The sequence below is a fragment of the Mandrillus leucophaeus genome, unplaced genomic scaffold (assembly GCF_000951045.1).
Source record: "Mandrillus leucophaeus isolate KB7577 unplaced genomic scaffold, Mleu.le_1.0 Scaffold658, whole genome shotgun sequence".
NCBI lineage: Eukaryota > Metazoa > Chordata > Mammalia > Primates > Cercopithecidae > Mandrillus > Mandrillus leucophaeus.
The window spans coordinates 1,192,601-1,217,378 of record NW_012107119.1 but is presented as its reverse complement, the minus strand read 5'-3'; the positions used below and the strand labels follow the sequence as shown (position 1 = coordinate 1,217,378).

General features: G+C 36.5%; 1 protein-coding gene across 6 annotated transcripts in view; it reads left to right on the top strand.

Annotated features, from left to right (window-relative positions):
* Window positions 1-24,778, top strand: part of MAPK10 (mitogen-activated protein kinase 10) — a 353,499-nt gene that overhangs the window by 321,579 nt on the left and 7,142 nt on the right. For all 6 annotated transcript variants that reach the window (XM_012001307.1, XM_012001303.1, XM_012001304.1 and 3 more), the window contains 2 exons: window positions 17,086-17,149; window positions 19,325-19,402. In XM_012001307.1, the coding sequence (XP_011856697.1) occupies window positions 17,086-17,149; window positions 19,325-19,402 (142 nt within the window). The remainder of the gene's footprint in view (window positions 1-17,085; window positions 17,150-19,324; window positions 19,403-24,778) is intronic.

Below are 24,778 nucleotides of genomic sequence, written 5' to 3'. Positions count from 1 at the left end.
GAAGGAAGGAAGGAAGGAAGGAAGGAAGGAAGGTTTCATTAACCTAGAAACTTTATGTCATGTTCTAAACTTTTTCACAGAGATTAGTGGTAGGAAGGGGAAAAATAAAGATTTGTAACAAAAAGTATGTGTATTTTAAAATTCATAAACACTTTGGAATTGAAAAAAATTATTAAATTTCAACCTAAAATATAATATTATCCCTCTAACATTAGTGAAGTATACTCAGATCAATTTTCCTTAATAATGTTTCTAATTCTGTAGCTATGTTTCTTCGTTCACTGTGGATTTGTATCCTGGGGCTATTCATTGATGCTAACTGGAAGAGTGTGGTTTTCTGTGGTTAATGTCTCCAGGATGACTCCTTACTGATTCATGTTACTGATGTAGAAGGGCTGAAGATCCTTTTTCCCTTGTTCATTTGCTTTTGTTTTGTGACTGTAGGGCAGAAGTGCAAATGACATGTGGCTTTAATAGACTAACTCAGCAATATCTGTGTTCAATGTGTTTATTTTTCACCTAGAACTATTTTCTAGTTCATTTTGAGCTCATATTTGTCCTACGGAATATCCTTGGGGCTAATGTGATCTTTTGCCTATGAAAAGAAAGGCTTGCAACAAAAACTGTTGCTTCTCAGAATTTTAAGTTAACTCATTTTCTTTAGAACCTTCCATATGCCATTATCATATTATGCATTATGCTGCAATGATTCATTTTTATGTCTATCTTCCACAACTCTACTGCTGTAAAGTTCCTTGCGAGCAGAAATTCAGTTTTATCTACCGAGTGCAGACAAAACAGTGAGAGTAGTGGCAGGTGCGTAGTTATGGTCAGTAAATGCCATTTGAATTGAACTCAACTGTACTGTGCTGAGCACTTCTCCAGTGTTTATAAAACCCTTTCCGATATCCAATCTTATTTAAGCATCAAAAAACTCTAGAAAATGATGACTATCCTCAACAACTCTTAACTGAACTTACCTTCTAAATATCCCCTGGCTCAGACCACTTCTCATCCCTTCATCTACGCAAACATCATTTCTACGCTGGACCATGTAATAATCTGGGACTTATTTCTCAGCACCATTCTTGTCCCTTGTGGTCCATTCTGCAGAATGCCTAGAATTTTCCTTTTAAAATATAAAACAGGTCACATTCATATAATTCCTCAGCTAACACCTTCCAATGCCTTCTTATCATATTTATAATAAAACTCGAAGTACTTATCATGGCTTGCAAGGCCCTACCACAGTGTTGTTTCAAATTTTATCATAACCCATAGTAAGAAGGGTGTTTTACGTTGCAACCCAGCGTGCATGTACAAGTGCACGTGCATGTGCACACACATATACACACACACAAAAGAAAAACCATACACTGATATTTTCTATCTCACTTTACTCTTCTTGTTTACATTAAATGGTGCTGGTGATGAGCCACCAATTTGTTTTCATGACTGCAGTTTGGAAAACATTGCTCTACTTAGTCTGGCTCCTGCCTAGTTTTCTGATGTCACCTTTAGGCTTCCTTTTTCCACTCTGCTCCAGTATATGGCATCCTTGTGGTTTCCTTACCGCACCAAGCAAGCTCCCCCTTTAGGGTCTTTGTATTGTGTTTCCTTCTACCTGGTACATTCTTCCTCCAGATATTCACACTGCTCCCTCCTTTACTTCATTCAAATCTCTGCTCAGATGTTACCTTCTCAAAGAAGCCTTTTATGACCACCCTATGTAGAATAGTACTCTTTGGTCTCCCCCTTGCCCGTCATGCAGCACACATTCGTGGGTAACCTGGCAGTAAAACATAAGTAGACGACCTGCGTCTGGGTCGGGGTTTCCTACACTGCAGAGCGGCTCCCTTGCTGTGATCTAGTGAAAGTCAGCCCTCGACACAAGGGTTTGTAAAAGTAATACAATAATTTTAAAAGTAAAACAAAACAAAAAAAAGAAGTTAAAAAAAAACTAAAAAGAAAAGAAAAAAATAGAATAGTATACTCTGTTACACTCTAGTCTCTTAATCCTTTTTTTCTATGTGTCACTGTTTGACATTATATATCTCTTCTTATTGTCTGTCTCATCAAGTAGAATTTAAGATGCATAAAGAGAGAGACAGTGACTCTTTGGAGCACTGCTCTATCCCAGCGACCTAGAACACTGTCCGGCCCTTAGTAGTCACATAATCAATATTTGCTGAATGAATGTATCTGCATTTTGAATTGAAGACACTGAAGCTCAGGATGTTAATGGATGTTAAGCACATTGCCTATGATTGTGTGGCTAATATGTGCATATCAAAAGCTGGAATCTACTTTTTAAAAAATTATTTGAATAATGTCAAACATGTCATAATTTATTTCATCTCTTTACTTGACCAATTTTTCCAAGTTAATATATAGTAGATTTTTGAATGCAGTAATTGTTCTTCATCAATGGTTCATACTTGTTGAATGTCTACTATGTACTATATACTGTGCTAGACTGGTGAACAAAGACACAATCTTTGTCCTCAATTCTTTGTCCCATAGTCTAGAGAGAAGATAAATAAGTAAATGTTGATACATATTCCAAATTTTAAGCTTATTGTACATTGGAAACACATATAAATAACTCAGTAATGTGGGTTAGAGAAGGTTGCTTGGAGTGATTAATTTTCAAACAGGAACATGAAGGGCCAAAAAAGGAATTATCCAAGTGAAGAAAGACAAGCAGAAGAAAGGGTATATGCAAAAATCCCAGCGTCAAGAGAGGGTGGAGAGAATTGCAAAGCTTTCTGAGTGACTTAATGGAGAAGGGTGAGAAATTAGTTTGGGTTGGTAAGCAGGGACCAGATAAGGAAGGAGTTCCCAAGCATTGTCATGGACCACGGCCACTATCCTAGGGTGAAGGGAAGCCATTCACTAGAAAGTGGGACAATAGCATTAGCAGATTTGAAGTTTCGAAGGGCCACCCTGTCCGCAGTGTGGGACTGGAGTTGAGAAAAGGGAGCCAGAAGGCAGGGGGATAGATCTGTAGTAATCTAAATTACTATAGACATGGGTAGAATATTCAAGAGATGTTTAGAAGCTAATAATTGACATGAATTGTAAATAATTAAATTTGGAATTTAAGGGAGGTGGAATTCAAAGATGACTAATAGCATATAGTAGTGGGTTAATAAGTAAGTGTTAAATGAATGAATGAAGAAAGAAAGATTCATGACCAGGGCACTGGGTGATTGGTGGTGCAATTACTGAGCCTTTTCAGTTAAAGAACCATAGAAAATTGTAATTTCCAAGAAGCAGGAAAGAGAAATTTCATTTTCAAGACATGATTGCACTTTTTGATGGTGTAGAGCTAATAAATTAGTGACCTACCATCTGAGAAAACTACAGAATAGAATGAAAAATAGAGAAAACTGAATTCAACTGCTTTGCCAAACCACTGGAGCATTATGTAATTAAGCTTTCTAATTACACTCAGTTCACATCATAATTAAAATTCACATTACTAGCTTTCAAAGGTTCCTCTGGTCACCTAGTGCTATGATGTCTCTAAGCAACATTAGTGCTTTCCATATATAACACGTTATAATTCCATGCTTTGTGCATTGCAAGTACTTAAGAGAGTTTTGTTGAATTACCTGGTATGATATTTGTTCAACATTTGAAAGTAGTTCTCTCTTGAATAAAGCAGTAGATGAAAATCTTTCATTGCAAACGAAGTGACTTGCCCAAGATCACTCATCTTACTAGTGCCAGAGTCAATGGTGCTTCAAGTTCAGTGCTCTTTTCCATTGTTCCTTTCGGAAAACCTGTGACTCATTATGAGGCTCAGAGATTCTTCCTGCCCACTTTAGTCTACAAACCACATTTGATTATGAGACACAAATCTTGTGTCCACTTTGATTACAATTCACAAATTTCTTTGTCCTGTTCTTTAAAACCATAGCATGGTATATCTCTCCAGAATCATTGTATTCTACTAAGAACTAGATGTCATTAAAGACTGAGAGAAAATCACCTACTTTCTCCAGAATGTTTTCTTTTGCATCTATACAAATGAAACATAATTAGGCAAATGACAAGACTTGCTTTTCTACTGTAAAGCGGTTAGAGCAGAGAGGTCTTAATCTTTGCTGCACATTAGAATCATTTGGGATGTTTTAAAAGTGTCCTGACACCAACGCCTCACCCCAGAACAATTAAATCAGAATCTCTGAGGTGGGATCTAGGCAGCAGTATTTTTAAAACTCCCAGATGATTTCAATTGCAGCCATAGTTGAACCATAGACTAGTGCAATTTGGTGAAAATGATGAACACACACACGCACAAAGCACCTCTTACTTAATGTTTTCATTTTTTCTTGCCACAAGGTGGCAGCATCACAATATATTGCACATTCTCGCTCCTCTGAGTGGACATGGAAATTTGTATTTAGAATCTTGATTAATAGCATTTCGAGAGCCCCGTCAGCTAGAGATAAACATTGCCTTTTTCCCTGCTGTTCTCTGTTGCTTTGTTTGCCTAATAAAACGTTAAAATATATTTCAATAGGTTGAATTAGTAGGAACTATAAGCCTTTGGTAGAAAAATGCAAAGAACACAGACTTTGCATTCAGTTAGATTTGGCTTAAAATATGGCTACTAACTCATAGATTTTTAAATCTTTGTGTGCCTCAGTTGCATACTTGGAATAGGAGGTTTGTCACAAAGACTAAATGAGATAATATATGAAAATCCACTTGCTACGAATGGTAGTAGAACGATGAAGACGTTGAGAAGAAAACATGATAATCCTGTGATAGAGTCATTTACAGAAGATCCAGGAAAACCCAGAGTACCGTACTCTTTTATTTATATAGCGTTTATTTTCTTCATGTGGGTCTCTTCCTTGTCTGTGTGTGTCCTATGTTTCAGTTTACAGTGGCAATTACTTCTTACAAATAAACATGTTCTAGTCTCTTTCATTTCAAAGAACAAAGAATCAAAACCCACCTTTATTTTTAACTGCACTTCTACCTTTAACAATGCAAGTATGTCTTCCAGCTTTATAGCCAAATCTCTGTAAAACATTAGTCTTTGTTTACTCACAATTACTCCAGTTCACTTTTCAAACATTGACAGTGCTTTCTCTAAATTCACCAGTGGCCTCTTAGGTGCCAAGTCCAAAAAAATGGGTATCTCATGTATTTGCCCATTTGAATAAGCTGACAGTACCCTCCTTCCTGCACCCCTGCATGTTAATTTCTGTGGTGGCAGCACACCTATTCTCCTGCAGCCTCCATTGCTCAATGTGAGTTGTTCTCTCTTCCCTTAGAATTGTGCATCCCAGAAATTTTTTCTTTATAGCCCTAATTTCTTTTGTCTCTGGGAGTCTTATCTTCCACCACAGCCTTAATTGTAATTATCACAAATGTCTCAAATCTACACATTGTCTCAGAGTTGGCCTGAGTTCCAGAGGTATAAATCTAATGGTCACTGGAATTGAAATTGGCATTGCAAAATCAGCATGTTAAATATTAAACTGGCCATACCTCCTCTCCACACCAAATCTATGCCTTCTCCTTCTCCTTCCAGTTCATGGCACTACTTTCTATCCAGGTTTTCATCTGGATAATGAGGTACCTTGGAATCTTTCTTTCTATTCCCTCAGCCCCCTTCACATCCAAGGTGACTGGAAAATTTAATCAATTTGCATTCAAGGTAAGTATTGATAGGTAAGGACTTAATACTGCCATTTAGCTCATTGTTTTTTTATTGTTTTGTAGGTTCTTTGTTCCTTTCTTCCTCTCTTACTGTCTTTTTTTTTTTTATGAAATGATTTTCTCTTTGATTCCTTACTTTGTATCTTTTGCGTCTCTACCATAAATTTTTACTTTGTGGTTACCATGAGGATTACAAAAACATCTTATAGTTATAACAAGCTACTTTAAGCTGACAATAACTTTTTGCTTGCATTTGAAACAAAACTATACTTTTACTCCACCATTCCTCTCACATTTGAAATTTTTGATGTCACAATTAACATATTTTTATATTGTGTATCCCTTAACACATTTTTTTTTTCATTTTACTTTAAGTTCTGGGATACGTGTGCAGAACGTGCAGGTTTGTTACATAGGTAAACATGTTCCATGGTGGTTTGCTGCACCTATCAACCCAGCTTCTAGGTTTTAAGCCCCACATGCATTAGGTATTGGTCCAAATGCTCTCCCTCCCCTTGCCTCCAAACCCTCTGACAGACCCTGGTGTAGGATGTTCCCCTTCCTGTGTCCATGTGTTCTCGTTGTTCAATTCTCACTTATGAGTGAGAACATGCGGTATTTGGTTTTCTGTTCCTGTGCTAGTTGTTAGTTTGCGGAGGATGATGGCTTCCAGCTTCATCCATATCCCTGCAGAGGACATGAACTCATTCTTTTTTATTGCTGCATAGTATTCCATGGTGCATATGTGCCACATTTTCTTTATCCAGTCTATCACTGATTTTTTTATCCAGTCTATCACTGATGAGCATGTGGGTTGGTTACAAGTTTTGCTATTGTGAACGGTGCTGCAATAAACATACATGTGCATGTGTCTTTATAATAGAATGATTTATAATCTTTTGGATATATACCCAGTACTGGGATTGCCGATTCAAGTGCTATTTCTGGTTCCAGATCTTTGAGGAATCACTACACTGTCTTCCACAATGGTTGAACTAATTTACACTCCCGGCAACAGTGTAAAAGCATTCCTATTTCTCCACAGCCTCGCCAACATCTGTTGTTTCCTGACTTTTTAATAATTGCCATTCTGACTGGTATGAGATGGTATCTCATTGTGGTTTTGATCTGCACTTCGCTAATGACCAGTGATGATGAGCTTTTTTTCATATGTTTGTTGGTTGCATAAATGTCTTCTTTTGAGAAGTGTCTGTTCATGTCCTTCGCCCCCTTTTGATGGTGTTGTTTGTTTTCTTCTTGTAAATTTAAGTTCCTGGTAGATTCTGGATATTAGATCTTTGTCAAATGAGTAGATTGCAAAAAATTTCTCCCTTTCTGTAAGATGTCTGTTCACTCAGGTGATAGTTTCTTTTGCTGTGCAGAGGTTCTTTAGTTTAATTAGATCCCATTTGTCAATTTTTCTTTTGTTGCAATTACTTTTGGTGTTTTAGTCATGAAGTCTTTGCCCATGCCTGTGTCCTGAATGGTATTGCCTAGGTTTTCTTCTGGGGTTTTTATGGTTTGAGGTCTTACATTTAAGTCTTTAATCTATCTTGAGTTAATTTTTGTATAAGGTGTAAGGAAGGGGTCCAGTTTCAGTTTTCTGTATATGGTTGGCCAGTTTTTCCAGCATCATTTATTAAATAGGGAATTGTTTCCCCATTGCTTGTTTTTGTCAGGTTTGTCGAAGATCAGATGGTTGTAGATGCCTTAACACATTATTGTAGCTATTATTATTCTTAATAGTTTTTTTCTTTTTCACCTTCATGGTGAAGATATAGGAGAATTATATACCACTATTACAGTATTAGGGTGTTCTGAGTTTGACTGTGTACTTACCTTTATAAGTGAGTTTTACACTTTCACACGTTTTTGTGTCACTAATTAGAGTGCTTTTCTTTTAGCCTGAAGAACTCTCTTAAGCATTTCTTGTGACACAGGTCTGGTGGTGATGAACTCCCTCAACTTTTATTTCGGAAAGACCTTATCTCTCCTTTTCTGAAGGACAACTTTGTGGGGTACAGTATTCCTGATTGATAGTTTTTTTTAATTTTAGCATTTTGATTATATTGTCCCATACACTCCTGGCCTGTAAGGTTTCTGTTGAAAAATCTGCTACCTTGATAGGAACACTCCCTTATATGTTATTTGCTTCTTTTCTCTTGGTGCCTTCAAGATCCTTTCTTTGTCTTTGATTTTTGTTGATTTCTTTATGATATGTCTTGGTGTAATCTTGTTTGAATTGAATCTGATTAGAGACCTTTAACTTTCCTCTACCTGAATATATCTTTCCAGAGATTTGAAAAACCTTCTACTACTATTTCCTGAAACATGCTTCCTACCCCTTTTCTGTCTCTTCTTGAACTCAAAAATGTGCTCTTTTGATGCTCTCCCATAAATCACTTAAACTTTCTCTATTTGTTTTCATTTTTTCTCTTCTGACCACATGTTTTTAAATAACTGGTCTACAAGCCTACAAGTTCTTTCTTCTTCTTGATCAATCCTACTATTGCATTTTTCTTTTCATTCATTATATTCAGCAATAGGATTTCTGTTTGTCTTTGAAAAATAATTTCAATCTCTCTGTTAAATTTGTTTTATTTATTGTTTTCTTGATTTTATTAGATTGTTTCCCTGTAATTTTTTTGAAGCTTGTTGAGCTTCCTTAACAATTATTTTGAATTTTTTGTCTCTTAGTTTATATATTTCCATTTCTCTTGAGTCAGCCATTGGGAGATTTTTGTATTTTTTTGGTGGTTTATGTCACCTCAGCTTTTCATGTTTCTTATTTCCTTACATTGATATCTGTGCATCTGAAGAAGTCAGGACTTATTCCAATCTTTGCAGACTGGCTTTGTCTGGGAAAACTCTTTATCAGTCAGCCTTTCCATAGATCCTGTGCATGCCATTTGGTGTGGTCTAAGGGTAGGCCTGCTGTTGGAATCCTCAGGCAGGTTGGCTGGGTGTCTGGGTGCCTGGGTCAGCAAGTGGGTGGGTCTATAGGGTTGAGCCTAAGTCTATATCCACAAATGTGGACCTATTGATTAAGTCCACATGGATGGGCCAGAAGTCTGGGTACACAAGGGCAGACCTAATGCCTGTATCTGCAAATATTTGCCTACATCTGCAGAGGTTGGCCTTATCCTTGGGTCCACAGGGGCCTACTTGGCTCTGGGATGGGCTTTGAGTCTGAGTCTGCAGGAAATAGTCAGTTACTGGGATGGATCTGATGTCCAGGATTATAGGGGACAGCCCAGGGCTGGAGAAGTTCCAGAGGCTGGGGTGCTAAGGTAGACCTGACAGTAGAGTGGTCCAGAGACTGAGTCTGCTGTATAGACCTTGAATCTAGGGCTACAAGCTCCTGATCAGTGCCGGGAAAGGTGTGGAAGCTCAGTTCACAAGTACTAGCTTGGTGTCTAGGGCTGTGAGGGCCTCTTTGGTGCTGGGTTTTACTGTGGCAGGCCCAGTGTTGGGGTCCGAGGCAAAGTCTGATGCTCACTTCCTTCTCCTTCCATCATGTGGAGGGTATCTGTCTCCATGTTGTGCTGTCTGGTGTTGGGGGAAGAGTGAAGCAGGTAATGTGAAACTGTCCTTCCTCTCTCTGCAATGCATCTTTTCTTATTTCTGTGCTATATCCAGGTGCTGAAACCTCTCACCTGGTTTCCTTCACTTTTGTGAAGGTATTTTTGTGTGTAGATAGTTGTTCAAATTGATGTTTCTGTGGGAGAGGGAGCACTGGAGAGCCTTATTTTATCATCTTGCTGATATCTCCTCAACTCACACTTTTAAAAGGCATTTATTTCATCTGTAGTAGTATATTATTTAATTTCTGTTTAAGAACACAGACATTGTTCCTGAAACTTGCTGAAGCAATTTTAAATAATCAACTGATAGTACATCACAAAATGCCATATATCTACTTTTAGAAGGCAATGAAGTTTTTGGTAATTGGAAACCAGGTCACTGGCTTAATGCATAGCAAGGTCACATTACTGAGAAATCATAGGAATTAATTATATCTAATCAATTCTCTTGATAATTGTGCACATTACAATAATATTTTCATTATTTTGGCTGATTGTTGGTAAGACTGTTTGTGTAACAAATATTGAGCTCCATTTTGGGGTAATGAACTGCTGTTGGTCCTAGAAAGAATATAAGGTTTTAGAGAAAAATTGAACATGCTAAACTGTGCCATTAGCCAAATAAAACCATGAAAGTACATATCATTTAATGCTACACAGACTCATTTTACCAAAATTTTTATTTTCTAATTAAAAGGTGAAAATTTAAGAAGTCTTAGTCATCAAATTAAGAAAAAAAAATTAGAAAACTTACTTTATATGTGTAGATTCAAGGAAATATGAAATCAAAATGTTGCATATTTCCTCAATGGATTTCCTGTTCTATCTAATTTTGTACTTACACCCTTCTTGCTTAAAGCCTTTTAATAAACCATGCATCTTTTGACAATCATCAAACTGCCAAGCTTAATAAGAAAAAACAAAGCATATTTCAATAAGATACAATATCATGCACTTTGATCCAGATGTTGAATTAATAGTGAATGCACACACTGAGAGACAGTGCTATTTAAAGCTTTCATTGACATTTTAAACAAGGCAGCTGAGCACAGGGAGATCCTTAATTAGGACAAAGCAGACAAACACCAACAACTTGATGATTGTCATATGGTTCAGAGCATGAGTGGTAGGGAAAAGTGTCAGTTCAGGGCTCAAAGATGAATCAAAAGAACAACTTTGTACGACTTAGATTTCTCATATCTGGTTTTTGTCTCTTTAGAGATTCATGTGTTTAGAGGTCTTTGATGTTCATGATACTTTGACAAAAAGTGTTTAAGAATATAAGTGTTGATTGCTTGTATGATAGTTGCCAGCTCTAGCTGTATGTGTAGACTGACAGAAAATTGGAACAGAAATCAGTGTGTGGCAGGCTCAAATTTGTCTTTAATGAATATCTTTTATAGGTGTCAAATTATCCAGTTTAATGTTTCTGTTTCTTCAACCCATAGGAATCCCATTATTCTGTCTTTTCCCATAAGAGACCATAAATGTATTCATCTGTCACTAATTAACTCTGTGATTCTGGGCAAATCACTTACGCTTTCTCAGTTTCTATATTCTCATTTGAAAATTGAATAAGGATGGCATTAGATAATCTCTGAACTTTCTTTTACCACTAATATCCTATAATGCTGTTGAAAAAAGAATTATCTCAAAGATTCAGTAAAAAATAAAATCACACATTTTACTCATGAATATTACTTGTATATATGGGATAAAATGAATGAAGTCACAAGAAAGAGCAACTTTTTTTTTTTTTTTTTTGAGATGGAGTCACCCAGGCTGGAGTACAGTGCTGTGATCTTGGCTCACTGCAAGCTCTGCCTCCCGGGTTAATGCCATTCTCCTGCCTCAATCTCCCAAGTAGCTGGGAATACAGGTGCCCACCACAGCGCCCAGCTAATTTTTTATACTTGTAGTAGAGACAGGGTTTCACCATGTTAGCCAGGATGGTCTCGATCTCCTTACTTCGTGATCTGCCCACCTTGGCCTCCCAAAGTGCTGGTATTACAGGCAGAAAGAGCAACTTTTACCTTCAAAAGATCAATTAGTAATTGAACAGGTACTTGTTAAAGAGATCTCTTTAGTAAAAAGTCATGTCCAACAGCAAGAACTCCATAGAATGCCTGCAGAATCCACAGTTTTCCACTATAGATTTATTATGTAGAATTCTATTCTTGTCTGTACTATCTGCCAACAGCCATATTTTATAACTGAATTTTACGTTCCTAAAAATAGAGAAAATGGAAGGAAATGCTGACGTGCTATCTCAAAGAAGCAAAAGGTACAGCTGCAATTGTTGAAACCTCAGTGTTAGAAAAACATTGCAATTCAGTTGTTTTCTGTGTCCTCAAATTACTGTATACCTTAGATCTCTAATATGTCATGTCACAACATTGCTATGTAGAGTGTCCACATATTTATCCTCCAAACCACAACACTTAAAGGAGAGAAGGGGGTAAGGGCTACTAATAATTACAAGGACAATAAGCATAAAGTGGAACTATTTTGTACAAACTGGGAAATATGGTCACCCTATTGGCTTATGTTTCTATTTCTTGTTTTACAAAGATGTTCACTTTAAATATTGTTTTGTTAGCCTTTATTTTAGATTCAACAGTATTGACACTTGCTCTGGGTTACTCTTTAAATTTGTTTTTAATAAAACTTTCATCATTAATTAGCTATATGACTTCATGATGTATTTTTTTAAATTTCTTTGAATCTTAGTTTCCTGACTCTGAGGATTATTAGGGTATATATAAGGACAGCTTAAGATATGGTGGTTTCTCAGAAAAAAAAAAGTGGTTTCCTTTAACTAGATAGAGGACAGTGTTTTTCTTTTATTAAGTTCTCAAAGAGACTTGGGAGAGTAGTTCTGAGATCATTATACTTTTTCTAGTGTCACAATTGTTCTATAGTTTCTTTCCTTTTAGCTATATTGGTGTTGAAAATCTTTTTCTACATTTTTTCAATTGTTTAGGTGATGTCTCCGTCGAAGATCTATCTGGATCTTTCTGGGGGTGATAGCAATTTAAAGTTTGGAAAGCTTTCAAAGGGTTCAGAGGCTTGCTTTCTATTATACATTGCTGGTGCCCTGAGAGTCAAAATCTTTATGTGCTTCATTTGCAAGAAACAACCAATTACTTACTTTTTGTGAAATTCTACTCGCTTGACTTCTATAACATTGCAATATTCTCATTTTTCATGTATTTCTCTAGCTGTTCTCTTTTTCCTTAGTGAACTTATCTTTCTTTGTCCAATCTTTAAACCTTGATTTGACCATTTACTTTCTATATCCACATATCTTCCCTGGGTGACCTCATCCACTGTCATAGTTTCAACAAACATCTCTTGCTGGTAGTCTCAAATCTATACATCTCTATTGAACAGCATTCCTCTGAACTTCAGATTATATACTTAACTTTCAAATCAACATCTCTTCTCACATAATGCTTAGGCTCACCTCTCTACCAATCTCATTTCCACTTTTCCATTCTCGATTTCTTTACATGGCTTCACCAACATGATCATCTTCCCGGGTACTCAGCTTAGAAACTGGGGACTCATATTCTTCTCTCCCATCACATGCATTCAATCAAAAACCAAATTCTGCCAAGTTTATTTATTAATATTTATTAATTATACCTGAATCTGTATTTTTCATTCACCCTCTTTTTTTTTTTTTTCACCACAGTCAGAACTTTTAATATTTTTTATAGATCATGCAATGGCTCCCTACCTCTTCTCCCTGCTTACAGTTGCATCTTTCTTCAATCCAGCTGTAAATTTGACCGGGCCGTTCTCTTACACTCTTCAGTGATTTCTCTTCTTCTTTCTTCCATATCATGACACCCTGGATCTTTTTTTTTTTTTTTTTTTTTTTTTTACAGAGTCTCGCTCTGTCACCCAGGCTGGAGTGTAGTGGCACAATCTCGGCTCACTGCAACCTTCACCTCCCGGGTTCAAGTGAGTCTCTTGCCTCAGCCTTCCGAGTAGCAGGGATTGCAGGTGCCTGCCACCATGCCCAGCTAATTTTTGTATCTTTAGTAGAGGTGAGGTTTCACCATGTTGGCCAGGTTGGTCTCGAACTCCTGAATTCAAATAATCCACCCACCTCGGCCTCCCAAAGTGCTGGGATTACAGGCATGAGCCACAGTGCCTGGCCCCCTGGATCATCCTTGATTCACCCTTTGTCTGACCCTTCTGCTTCTCTAGGTACAGCTCTTATATCTTGTCACTTCTCACCACATGTTTTATTTTACTGTGACAAAATTCCTTCTTGTTTTCTTGGCATGCATGTACACACAGAGAAGCACATGCACCACCACCACCACTGCCACCACCACCACCACCCTTATTCTGTTTCCTACATACTGTGACTTGGCTTATAATGTGCTCTTGCCATAGAGTCACCTTTTGTCCTCCTTATTTTATCTTGACAACCTCCCACACATCTTTCGCTCACTGAATAAGCATCACTCCAGGAAATAAAATCCAGGCTTTGTCAGGACTTCTCCACTCTGTTCCCTTAGACCATATACATGTTTCTATCATTTATCATGTTGTATGCTAACGATCCGTTTTGCATCAGTCTTACCCCAGTAAATTGTGAACTCCTTGTGGTCAGCAATCACATTATTCAGTTTTGAAATCTCAGTTTTTTATATAGTCTGCCATGTGTTAGGTGTCCAAGACCTTTACTGAATGAATACATTTAATAAAGAAATAAATAAATTCTAGTATTTATTAATTCACAGTGACCATGTACTTGTTTGTGTTTCTTCCTCATTTAATTGAAACAATTTGGACATGTTTCATCAGTATAAAATTCATATAATTGACCACCAATATAAATTCATATAAAATTAACCATCAATAGAAATATGTCTAATCCATTTTAAGTTATTGTTTATGCAATCCATATAAATTTGCATTTCAATTTCTGCAGTAATTTCAACCAAGGAAGTAAAGTCCAAATCTCCCAAAATATTAGGAAAGATGTTTACAGTCTTTTGAAAAAATATTCAAAGGGTGAAAGTCACAGGTCCTGATAACTCTCCATATACTATCCTTAACTTCCTCTTATCCTTCATTTCTCACATCTCAAATTATTCTTATCTGCTAAACTCTCCTAAAATACTCTCTCAACAGACATCTCTGGGGCATTTTTCTTTATCCCCACTCCTCATTTATTTTTTATTTAGACTGTCACTTAGCAAGAGAATAATTCCTATTAAATAAGGTGGGGAAAGAGCATAAGCGAGTGCTCAAATACCAACTTCTCTTTAGCAGAAGGAGGCAGGGAATGTTTCGGACTATCTCATCCTGATGATTGCTGCCAAGCACTTACATGTGTGTGTGTTGTAACATTGCTGTCTTTGGATTATTGGTCAATTATTCTTCTATACTGTTACATAGAAGACACCTGTATGTGCATGTGCCCTTTCACTGGAGGTGACATTTGCATTTCCTCTTCAAAAAACAACAAACAAACAAAAATCTGAATATGTAGTAAATTTGCAGAGGCCGTCGAACAAATACTATAAATTCAAGTGTGTTTAAAGCAGCCCTCTTGGTTTGTTGAAAGGAAAAATCTTGAACTCAGCACTTTGCTTTCTCTCTTGCAGTTGGTTTGTGATTAGCGTCTGTGTACTTTGTACTTTTTATATCAGCAACAGCTGTACACTGAGGCTCCTAGGGAAACCGCCTCAAAATAGCTTTGTTGCAAAAAGAAAATGGCATTTATGAACTTTGGCAGGAACTGTACTCTTGAGCCATGTTCAATTTTAAAACTTGAATGGAAAAATCCACTGCATGGAGAAGCCAGCCAGGCAGGATCATGAGCTGGATCTATTGTTAGAAGAAGAAGGAGGTGCCAACAGCTCAGAGGGCTCTGGGGGCTCTGAGAGCTTACGTACACTGAGTCCTGCAGGGGTCCTGGACAAGGCCACTTGGATGGGGGCCTAACCACAGCATTACACATGCTCAGGAAGAGACAAAGGCGGAAATTTACCACTTGGCAAAGCATCTTCACAAAACCAGACTTGGCTTTGTGGTAGCTTCCTTAGGTAATGGTTTCACAATTTTTCAAAAATAACTTCATTTTACTCATTCACTCACTAAGTCAGAATGTTTCTATTATTTGAGAGTTCTTGATAGAGGTGGAAGGTTCTACCTCAGTCAGGTCCTGAGAGCAGTGCCTAACTATCCCAGTCCTGTCACCTATATACGGTCAATGTGTTGTGTTCTTACTATTGTCTGGGGTGGTGTGAGAGTCTCATTTTGCTTAGTTGTCAGTGCTGACAGCTGCTGAGAGCTGCTCAGCCAGCCACTTCTGAATTGCAGTAGGTGAGGTTTACAGCCTTCTGCCCCAGTAACAGTCAAATGTGCTAAAACAATGTCTGGCTCCGTGAGTAGTTATTTCTCAATACCTCAGTATTATGCTAAGTTACTTCACCACAGTTGTGCCAAGTCTTCTATTTTCATAGCCAGATACTTTGCAGGATGTGAGGCCCCAGCATGCCAGGCCTAGAGTGAATATTTGTGTCTGTCATGATTCAAGCTACCAGAGATTTTGCATGAATTAGAGAAGGGTCACTTTAGCCCGAGGGTGCTGCTCATGAACCAAAAAGCTCTCACAGAAGCCAGAAGCTGTCTCTGAAAATCCTGTCCAGCGCTTTCCTTACTATAATAGCCATTTTCGAAAGGTCTGTGTCCTAAAGGGCTTGCATCACTCTTATTGAGTGACTCTTTTAGTTTTTCACAAAAACTATTGCTTTTGGAGTATTGGACAGGGCAGCAAAAACTTGATAGCTCTTCTTTGCGCTCAGTCTGGTGCCAACCAGTGTAGCCCCTCAGCCTTGTCTTTCTCTACCCCATGGTGGTTTAGTTTTCCAAGAGCCTTTTTATTTTTTTTCTTTCCATGTCACTTGTCCTGAATTGGAGCTACCCTAGCCACCATGATAGATCTCCTAAAGTCTAAATATCAGGAAGAAGAGGTCAGAGAATTTATTTGAGATTCTACTTCCTGGTAGGCACATAGGTTTGTGAAAATCCCTCCTTTTCTACATTTGAACTCCACATGGGAAGAGAAATGCTGGCTCTGTAAGTCAGACTGAAGGCCCTATCGCATCATGTCTACTAGAGAGGACTAACCAAGGGCCATTCAGGGATTCAAGGTGACCCACCTCTACAGTCAACTGGCAGTTTCTTCAGGATAAAATAAACAAAAAGCTTAAAATCATTTAAGTATAGGGCACATAGCAATATAAACACGTATTCTATGATATTTCATGAAAAATAAAAAGGTTGATTGGGTCTCAATTTTTTTTTTTTGTATTGAGGGCTAGTACTATGGTCTGTTGAGAAATATTATAAACTTTTCTTCAGGGAAGGTCTAAAAATAGAACACAATCTTACTAGCCTAGAAGGATTTTAGCATGGTTCTCTTCTAAGGCAAGTGAATGAAGGAGAATGAAGCTTCTGGGCCATTGTAATCAAGTGTTTTGTCTGCTTTTTAAAAGACCAGTCATTAATTGCTTAGGCGTGGGTTCTAAATCAGAAGATGTCAGAAAGTGAGCTCTCAGGATTTGGGTTCTGCTGCAAATATTGCAACAATCAGCAAATATTGCAATATGAATGAATCCCCCATAAGTTTACGGGAAAATTTTAACTTCTGAACTACTGTAATTACTTCGTAATTTATATACGGTTCTAATCACCAAAATAAATGAGTGCAAGGTATTGTCATGCATTGTAAGAGTTTAGTCATGTTTACATTATTGCACAAAGATTATTATTTGTTTTTATTCGGCAGCCTCCACCTCAGATATATGACAAGCAGTTGGATGAAAGAGAACACACAATCGAAGAATGGAAAGGTAACTCTACTATTTAAAAATGTATACTTTTTATTTTATCGAACTCAGAAAGTATCACCAAGGCTTTGCTTGTAAAAACAATTTACTAAAAGATGATTTGCTGATTGCTATTCTCTTAGACCATTTTTAAATCTCCTAAAACTTCATCTGTCTTTTTATGCCAAAAGCAATGTTGTATTTGCTCAAGAATGAAAGGCATTTACCACTGATACCTTTTAAAATGGTACTGATTGTCAGTGTTTGTCATGGTGGGGGGCAAGCTTTAGTTCAGAATTCCAGAATAAAACTTTCTATGTTTGTACATAAAATCATCATATGAAACATGAAATTAAAATTAATTCTAAGATGGTATTAGACTTTAGAAAATAAAATATAGTTAATATATGAGTTTACTCATTGGACTGATAAGACTTGAGAATTTAAATAGAAAATATGTGTATCGAAGTAGCCTGTTTTTTTCTTTAATATAAAAATTAGAATGAATGAATGCATTAATTCATTTTTCAGCAAAACTTTTCCAAACACATACTGCATTTTTAAGATTATACTCAGAGTAAAACAAAGCAGAAAAACAATTGACTTAAAAAGAACTGTTAAACTAATCTGAATCACTACAGAATAGAAAAATATGGGAAAGTCAAATGCAGATTGTAACAAATGGTCAGATCAAAATGGGAAGAGCTGAAGGGAAGGAACGCTTGAGTTACCTTGCAGGAATTAATAAGTGTAAATTAGGAAAAGAAAAATATTTAGAAAAGATCAGATACAGGACTAAGAGGAAAACAAAGGATAGGAATAAGCAGAAAACGTTACAAAGATACTAAACCCGGCCAGGAGTGATGACTCACACCTGTAATCCCAGCAGTTTGGGAGGCTGAGGCTGGGGGATCACTTGAGCCCGGGAGTTCAGAACCAACCTAGACAACATAGGGAGACCCTGACTCTACCAGAAACATACAAAAATTAGCCGGGCATAGTGGCACACACCTGTAGTCCCACCTACTCGGGAGACTGAGGTGGGAGGATCACTTGAATCCAGGAAGTTGAGGCTGCAGTGAGCCCTGATTGTGCCATTGTACTCAAGCCTGGGTGACAGAGGAAGTCTCCGTCTCTATATATATGTAAAATAAAAAAAATTTAAAAGATACTAAAGAGATTCCACTGGTCAAGAGATTCCAAGGTCATGTTGGTGAATATGGAAAAATGAACATATACATAAAGCAGATCAAGTGAAAAAAGACGCTGGGTGTAGATGAAAAAGGCTTGCTTTCATCCAAGTAAGGACAGAAAGACACTCCTTAGGAGCTCATGAATAGGTGGGTGATAGGATATAACCATATTTGAGGAGGACATGGACTAAATTGTGAGAAATTGGGAGAAAGAAGTACCTGTAAAAGGTGATGATTATACAGATTATAAGCCATTGCAAAGCAAGAATGAGTAGAGCTGAATGATTTTTATCTAAAAGGGACAAAGTAAACAGAACTGCAACTCTCCAATTTAACTCTAGCATTCAGAAAGCCAAAAATGGATGCCAGTCTGAGAGTAAATGAACCAAATTTTTTAATGTGTTTGGTTTTTGGCAAGTTTAGATTTACAAGTCCAAGATATGAGTGTGGAAAAAAAAAACAGATGCAGTAAGAGATGAAAGTTGTAAAGATTGGAAAAAATTTAAAGTCATGAGAATATGTGCATTTCATAGGAAGTGAGTATAAAAGAAAAATGGATGTTCAAAGCCATAAAAATTGTTACTAGATGAAGCTTGAATGTATTAGTGGTTACCCCAAAGAGTTCAGAAAACAAGTAAAACATGTGTTTCTTATTTCATGTATGTAGTAATGTTTCATGTATGTAGACATAAATGTTATTTATGTAGAAATGTATGTAGAAATAGTGTATATATAGAGAGAAATAAATAGTATGTTTCATGTACATAGAAATAAATTTTCATGCATTGATTTCTTCAGCTGCTTTATTGGATACCTATTTGTGCCAAGCTCTCTGCTAATTACAAGGCAATATAGAAATAGAAATAGAGCAGTAAAGGAATCTCAATTGATTTTTAATTTACTCAACCTTATCAAAACAGTATTACTTGCCATTAAGTAATGAATTTCCCTGTGGATGAAGGAGAAATTTGTTTTCTATAATAACGCAGCTAATTGTTTCTTACAGAACTTATCTACAAGGAAGTAATGAACTCAGAAGAGAAGACTAAAAATGGCGTAGTAAAAGGACAGCCTTCTCCTTCAGGTACTCACTCTCTGTGAATAACCAATAAACTAGTACTTGTGTAATTTCTTGACCTTTTGTAGGGGTTGCAACAAATAACATTGCTTGAAGAGCAGATGGAAAAATATCACATGGTTGTTTCCTTATAATGATTTTAGTTTTATTTCTTTTGATATTCAGTGTGGCATTTATTCTGATTATTCTGATTGTAATGGTCCAGCACAAAAACTTTTTCATCAATCATTTTAAGATAGTAATGAATCCTGAAGAAAATGTTAACATGGGCTAAAGGGTAAATGCGCCTCATCAAAATTCAGAGCCATAATGCCCTTTTGACCATCAAGTCAATGTGGAGGTCAGGAATCCTTTCAGCCACAACCTCTTCCCTCATTCATTCTTAGTGTTTGAACTCTTCTCAAGGTTGATGTGACAATAGTTGAAACATCTACCAAGATGGGCTCCAGTTAAAGTCAGCTTGGAAAATTTTTCGTTTGCTAGCTACAGAATCTAACACACAATTGTACATATGTATTTTTTACTGATCCTAGTAATGTGCTTTAGTACGACTTGAGACAATTTGCTTATTAATGCTAATATGTTTTTTCCTAAGACCTATGTTCTCACTATAAAGAGTTTTAGAAAATGTGATGGTTTTTTTTTTTTTTTTTTCAGCTTTAAAAAACTACATTCAACTCCTGCTAGCAAAAATATGGGCTACAAATGCCTAGTTTTGAGAAAAACTGATTAGGGTGTTGTTTTCCTAAGTTATTTTAGGAAAAAAGATGTAGGATGAAATAATTAATCAATTATTCATACAGATACTACTCTTTGAATAACTAATTTACACCCCAAACCAATATGATACCCAAACAGATGCAATTCGGTTATGACATGCTTTTCTCACCAGTGGGACTTGAAAAAACACTCAGTTTTATCCCAAGTTTTTCCTTTCCTCAAAGAAGGTTAAGGGAGTCACTGGAGTTGTTTTCCATACTGCCATCTCTACTCATTCACCCTAGCGTACAGATTGACACAGTCTACAGAAGCTGCTTCACACTCATCCGCGTGTTCGGCCTGTTGCTCATTAAAAAACTAGAAGACAGAATCCAAAAGCCTCAAGATGCCACCTGCTGAGGCAGAACGATTCCTTGTTTTAAGAATTCCTATGATGACCAGAACATATTGTCATGTACTCATTAAGCAGCAGAAATAACAGAATTTAGCCACGGGTGACCTAGCACCTTAGGCTGGGCTGGGACAAATTTTAGTAGAACCCATTCTATTCATCTTCAGTTCAAGTTATCATTACTTCATTTCCTTTTCATACCACCTTACCCCAAAAGACTTTTTATATCTTCCCAAAGAATAGGATCTTTCCTTTCTATAGATCCTACTAGTTCCTGTACGTTAAATATTTGACCTCTTGTCTTATATCCTTTATTGATTGTAATTTCATTGAGAAGACTGTATGCATTTATCTTTGTGTCCCATGTAGTGCCTGGGTGCTGTGCCTTGCACACAGTCGTAGCTCAACAAATATTTATTAATTTGAAAATTGCCACTCAATTTCTCCCTCAGAATATTTCTTGGTACTATTCCAAACACAAAATTCAAGACAAGATCATGTAACTTTAATACAGTATACTATTCAGCATGTTCTAACACCATTATTATAAATATTTATTCGCTCTATTAATCTCCATGAAGATAAACAGGCCAAGCATCAAGTATATAAATTCTTGCTATTGGCATTTTTTCATGCTGCACATAAAGGTTTGCAGTTTTCAGGTGTTTGATTTATTCATTTTGGGAAATACATATTCATATTTTTTTTTCAGGCTGGCTTAGTGTGTTAGTGATTAATTCTAAAATGTGCAACTTATACTCTACTTGAGTGAGAAGGCTAAGCCACTTTTTAACTATTCCAACTACCTTAACAATTAAAAATTATTGCCCTAAACTATAGTTGACTGGCTAAACGAATTTATAGTTAAAATGATTGTGGATTCAATCTAGGAACAATATTCATGACTTCGTTATAAGTCATGTAGTATGACTTTCTCTTTTGTGAGAAATCATATGTATACTACACTTTATACGATGCATTTCTGTATGATATATTTATGTGCATGATGGAGAGGCTCTGGGGCAGCCATGTGCTGGCGCTGACTCTACCAGCTCATGATGGCCAATTCTGTACCTCTCTTTCCAACTATGCATTTATTGTTGGTGTGTTGTCAGCATGAAATCAGCCACGGAGGATTTACAACATGAAAATTGGCAGACCCTACAAATCAGGGTGTTTTTGTTGCCCCCTGCAGAGCCCATTGTTAAATTTTTATTGGCACACCACTGTATGTGTGCGTTTTTGTGTGTGTAATAAACCACGCTGGAAAGAAAAAGCAATTACTAAAAAAAGTTTGAAAAGTCAGCTTTTTTGCATTGTTCATTATATTCAGCTTTTTTTCATTAATGTTCATGTAGCATATTTTATTTTGAAAATAGCTAGGGTAAAGTATTTTTATAATACAGACTCTGTTAGTATTCAGTCATGACAATACTGGGAGTTCTGCAGCAAGGGAATAAGTTAAAGCAGTATCTCAGGGGCCAAATGCTTCTAATATTGACACTCATGTTACGTGATGCTTTTAAAATGTAAATAGGAAGTTAAATGTGCATTTGCAGAATAATTTATAGGTTTTAAATTTATTGATGGAATTGTTGTATGTCAATAAGAGATAAATTTAAACTTCAGATACATTTCTAAATAAATAATTGTACTCCCTTCTGTTATCTGATTTCACTTGCATAGTAATTTATTTTCAAGGATGGCATAGCTGCTTGCTTGCTGAATTGATCTGTAACAATTGTTGAGGGACTGGCAGTCCATGAATAGAAATTAATTTTCTTCTAAAAGCATTTGTTATAGGATGTTAGAGCTAGAACAATAGGAGAGCATCTGATTCACCAATGCTCAGTTTGTTCACCAGCCCTCTTCCACCTGAGAAGTAAAGCTCCCAAAACTAACAGTGACTCACTAAGATAAGGATGCTGAACATCAGGATGGGCAGAGATTTTCCAAAATCTCTAAGTCAAAGATAAAGCTTCTGGGTGATTTAAATATGCAACTGTTTCCTCCCCAATTGGACCACATTCCCCACCATGGGAATATGTCTTAGGGTCACTAATCTAGTCCATTAATTTTATTTACTTTTTATTTAAAAATCTCAGGCCCAGACAAATTGTGGCTCAAGATCATGTAGATAAAAAAGGCACTATTTTTTTTCATTCTTGTGCTTTTTCTCATTCTGTGTCTACTATATATTTTTTGCTGTTGTTGGCAGTGGGGGGTATCAGGAAAATCATTTCCTTTAAAAAAAAGTGGAACAACATTTTCCACCATAACAATGTTTTTTGGTTAAATAACTCCTAGCTGAGAAATTTTCTTTAGCATACGTTACTTCTTTCTATGAAATTTGATTTTTTAGGTAAAGTTGAAGGTAGCTAATATTCCTCGTTTGCAACTCTATTGGCATTTTCGGTTCCTTTTAATGCCATTTTTATTGACAAAAATTTGTAATGCTTTATTGATGGCAAAACATTTTTGAAAATGTATATCTATACTGTTTTCTCTTAAGTAATACAGAAAGAAGAGATATTTATCACATTAGACAACTGAACACTATGATCACATTCAATTCAGTTCAATTCTGTTTAAGATATTTTCGCAAACTGCTTGGCAGTAATTTAACAACTTAAAGCCAAGGCCCATGTCTTGTCCCTTACATTTGTTTTGGGTTTATGTTTTACAAGGCCTGTTTATTGCCTACATGAAAATAGACTTCAATGGATCATCCAGTAAAGCCAGAAGTGGCTGCAGGCAAGGAGGCATTTATTATAGTGTAATAGAGGGAGGCATACAGAAGCATATAGTTTTCATCTAATAGTGGTGGACTGGTTAACATTTAACAACTATATTTAAAAAAAGAATTGAGGAGTAGCACTTAAGATTAACACTTAACAACTATATTTAAAAATAGAATCGACGAGTAGCACTTAACAATTTCTGTGGTATAAATATTCTCACAGTGACCAATTTTAAGCAACAATGTAACATCAATGGGTGCAGAGTTGGAAAGAGATGTTAATAATTGGTTCTAAGAAGCCACTGAAAGCCAGCTCCAGCACACCATAGACAGTGTGCATTTTTCTCTCACCATCACACTGTATAGCAAGGAACCATTCCCATGAAACAAGCAGATGTCATGGGAATTTTTACAACTGAAGTACTGACGACCTCTCTTAATGAATTGGTGCCATATAAAATCAGAAGCAATAGTCTATGGAACCCTAGAAATACAGCTGATAAAGACTTTGATAGATTCTGAACTTTGAGTAGTTGAACACTAATTATAATTTGCATTCAACATTGATAAACTGGAGGGCAGGGCCATTCCAACACAGAAGATAGGAATTAGAGAGAACCAGCTGATGAACAAAAGGAGAAGAAAGACAACTGCAACAAAATGATTTCCTTTGGCCACAAATAGCTTAACAGTTTCACTAGTTCGAAAGCAAGAAGGAACTTGCTTTTCCTCACAGAACCTGTCTAGAAGAGTACACATAAAAGATACTCAATACTGTTTTGTTAACTCGAGTACTTACTCTGTGCTACTACTCAGCAGTAGACACTGGAAGACAGAAGAAACAAAGAAGTATAATGAAAGAAGTAAAAAGAAGCAGGGGAAATATATACTTGAGGTAATCTATAACAAAACTACATATAATAAAGGACTGACTGGTATGGCATAACATTCAGAATATTCCAGAAGTGTGCTGAAAATATGCTGATTTTGAAAATAAGTGCAGTAGGAGTGCTGTGTGTTTTATAAGCATAACCTGCAGCATGATCCCCTGTTTATAAAGAGCTTATTAAAAGCTACTCTGACTTTTGCTACATTCATTCAATATTATTCATAGATACAAATTTGTGTTTTGCTGCTGGGGAAATTTCCTCAGTGCTCTTTGTTTAATTTCTCTAGCTGCCATTGTTGTGGGTTTGTGTTTATTTGTAAACATCAAATTGTTTTCCTATAAGGGAGCCTTATTTCAGATAAGCCTTATCTCACCCTTATTTGAATCATTACTGAACTTTCACTGTGACAATAAGAACGTGTCTCCATAATCAACTCCAGCCAGGATAGGGGAAAAAGTCTATCTCAAGAGAAGACCAAGATTATTATTAAAGATACTTAAAAATACTTTTTGGTTTGTATTATGCCACAATTTTATTTTAAAATTTTCAAGCTGGTTATTTTCTCATAAATAAAGCATGCTATCAAAAATCCTCCTGGTTCTACTGGCATTCTGGTTAATTACAACATTCATTTTATATAT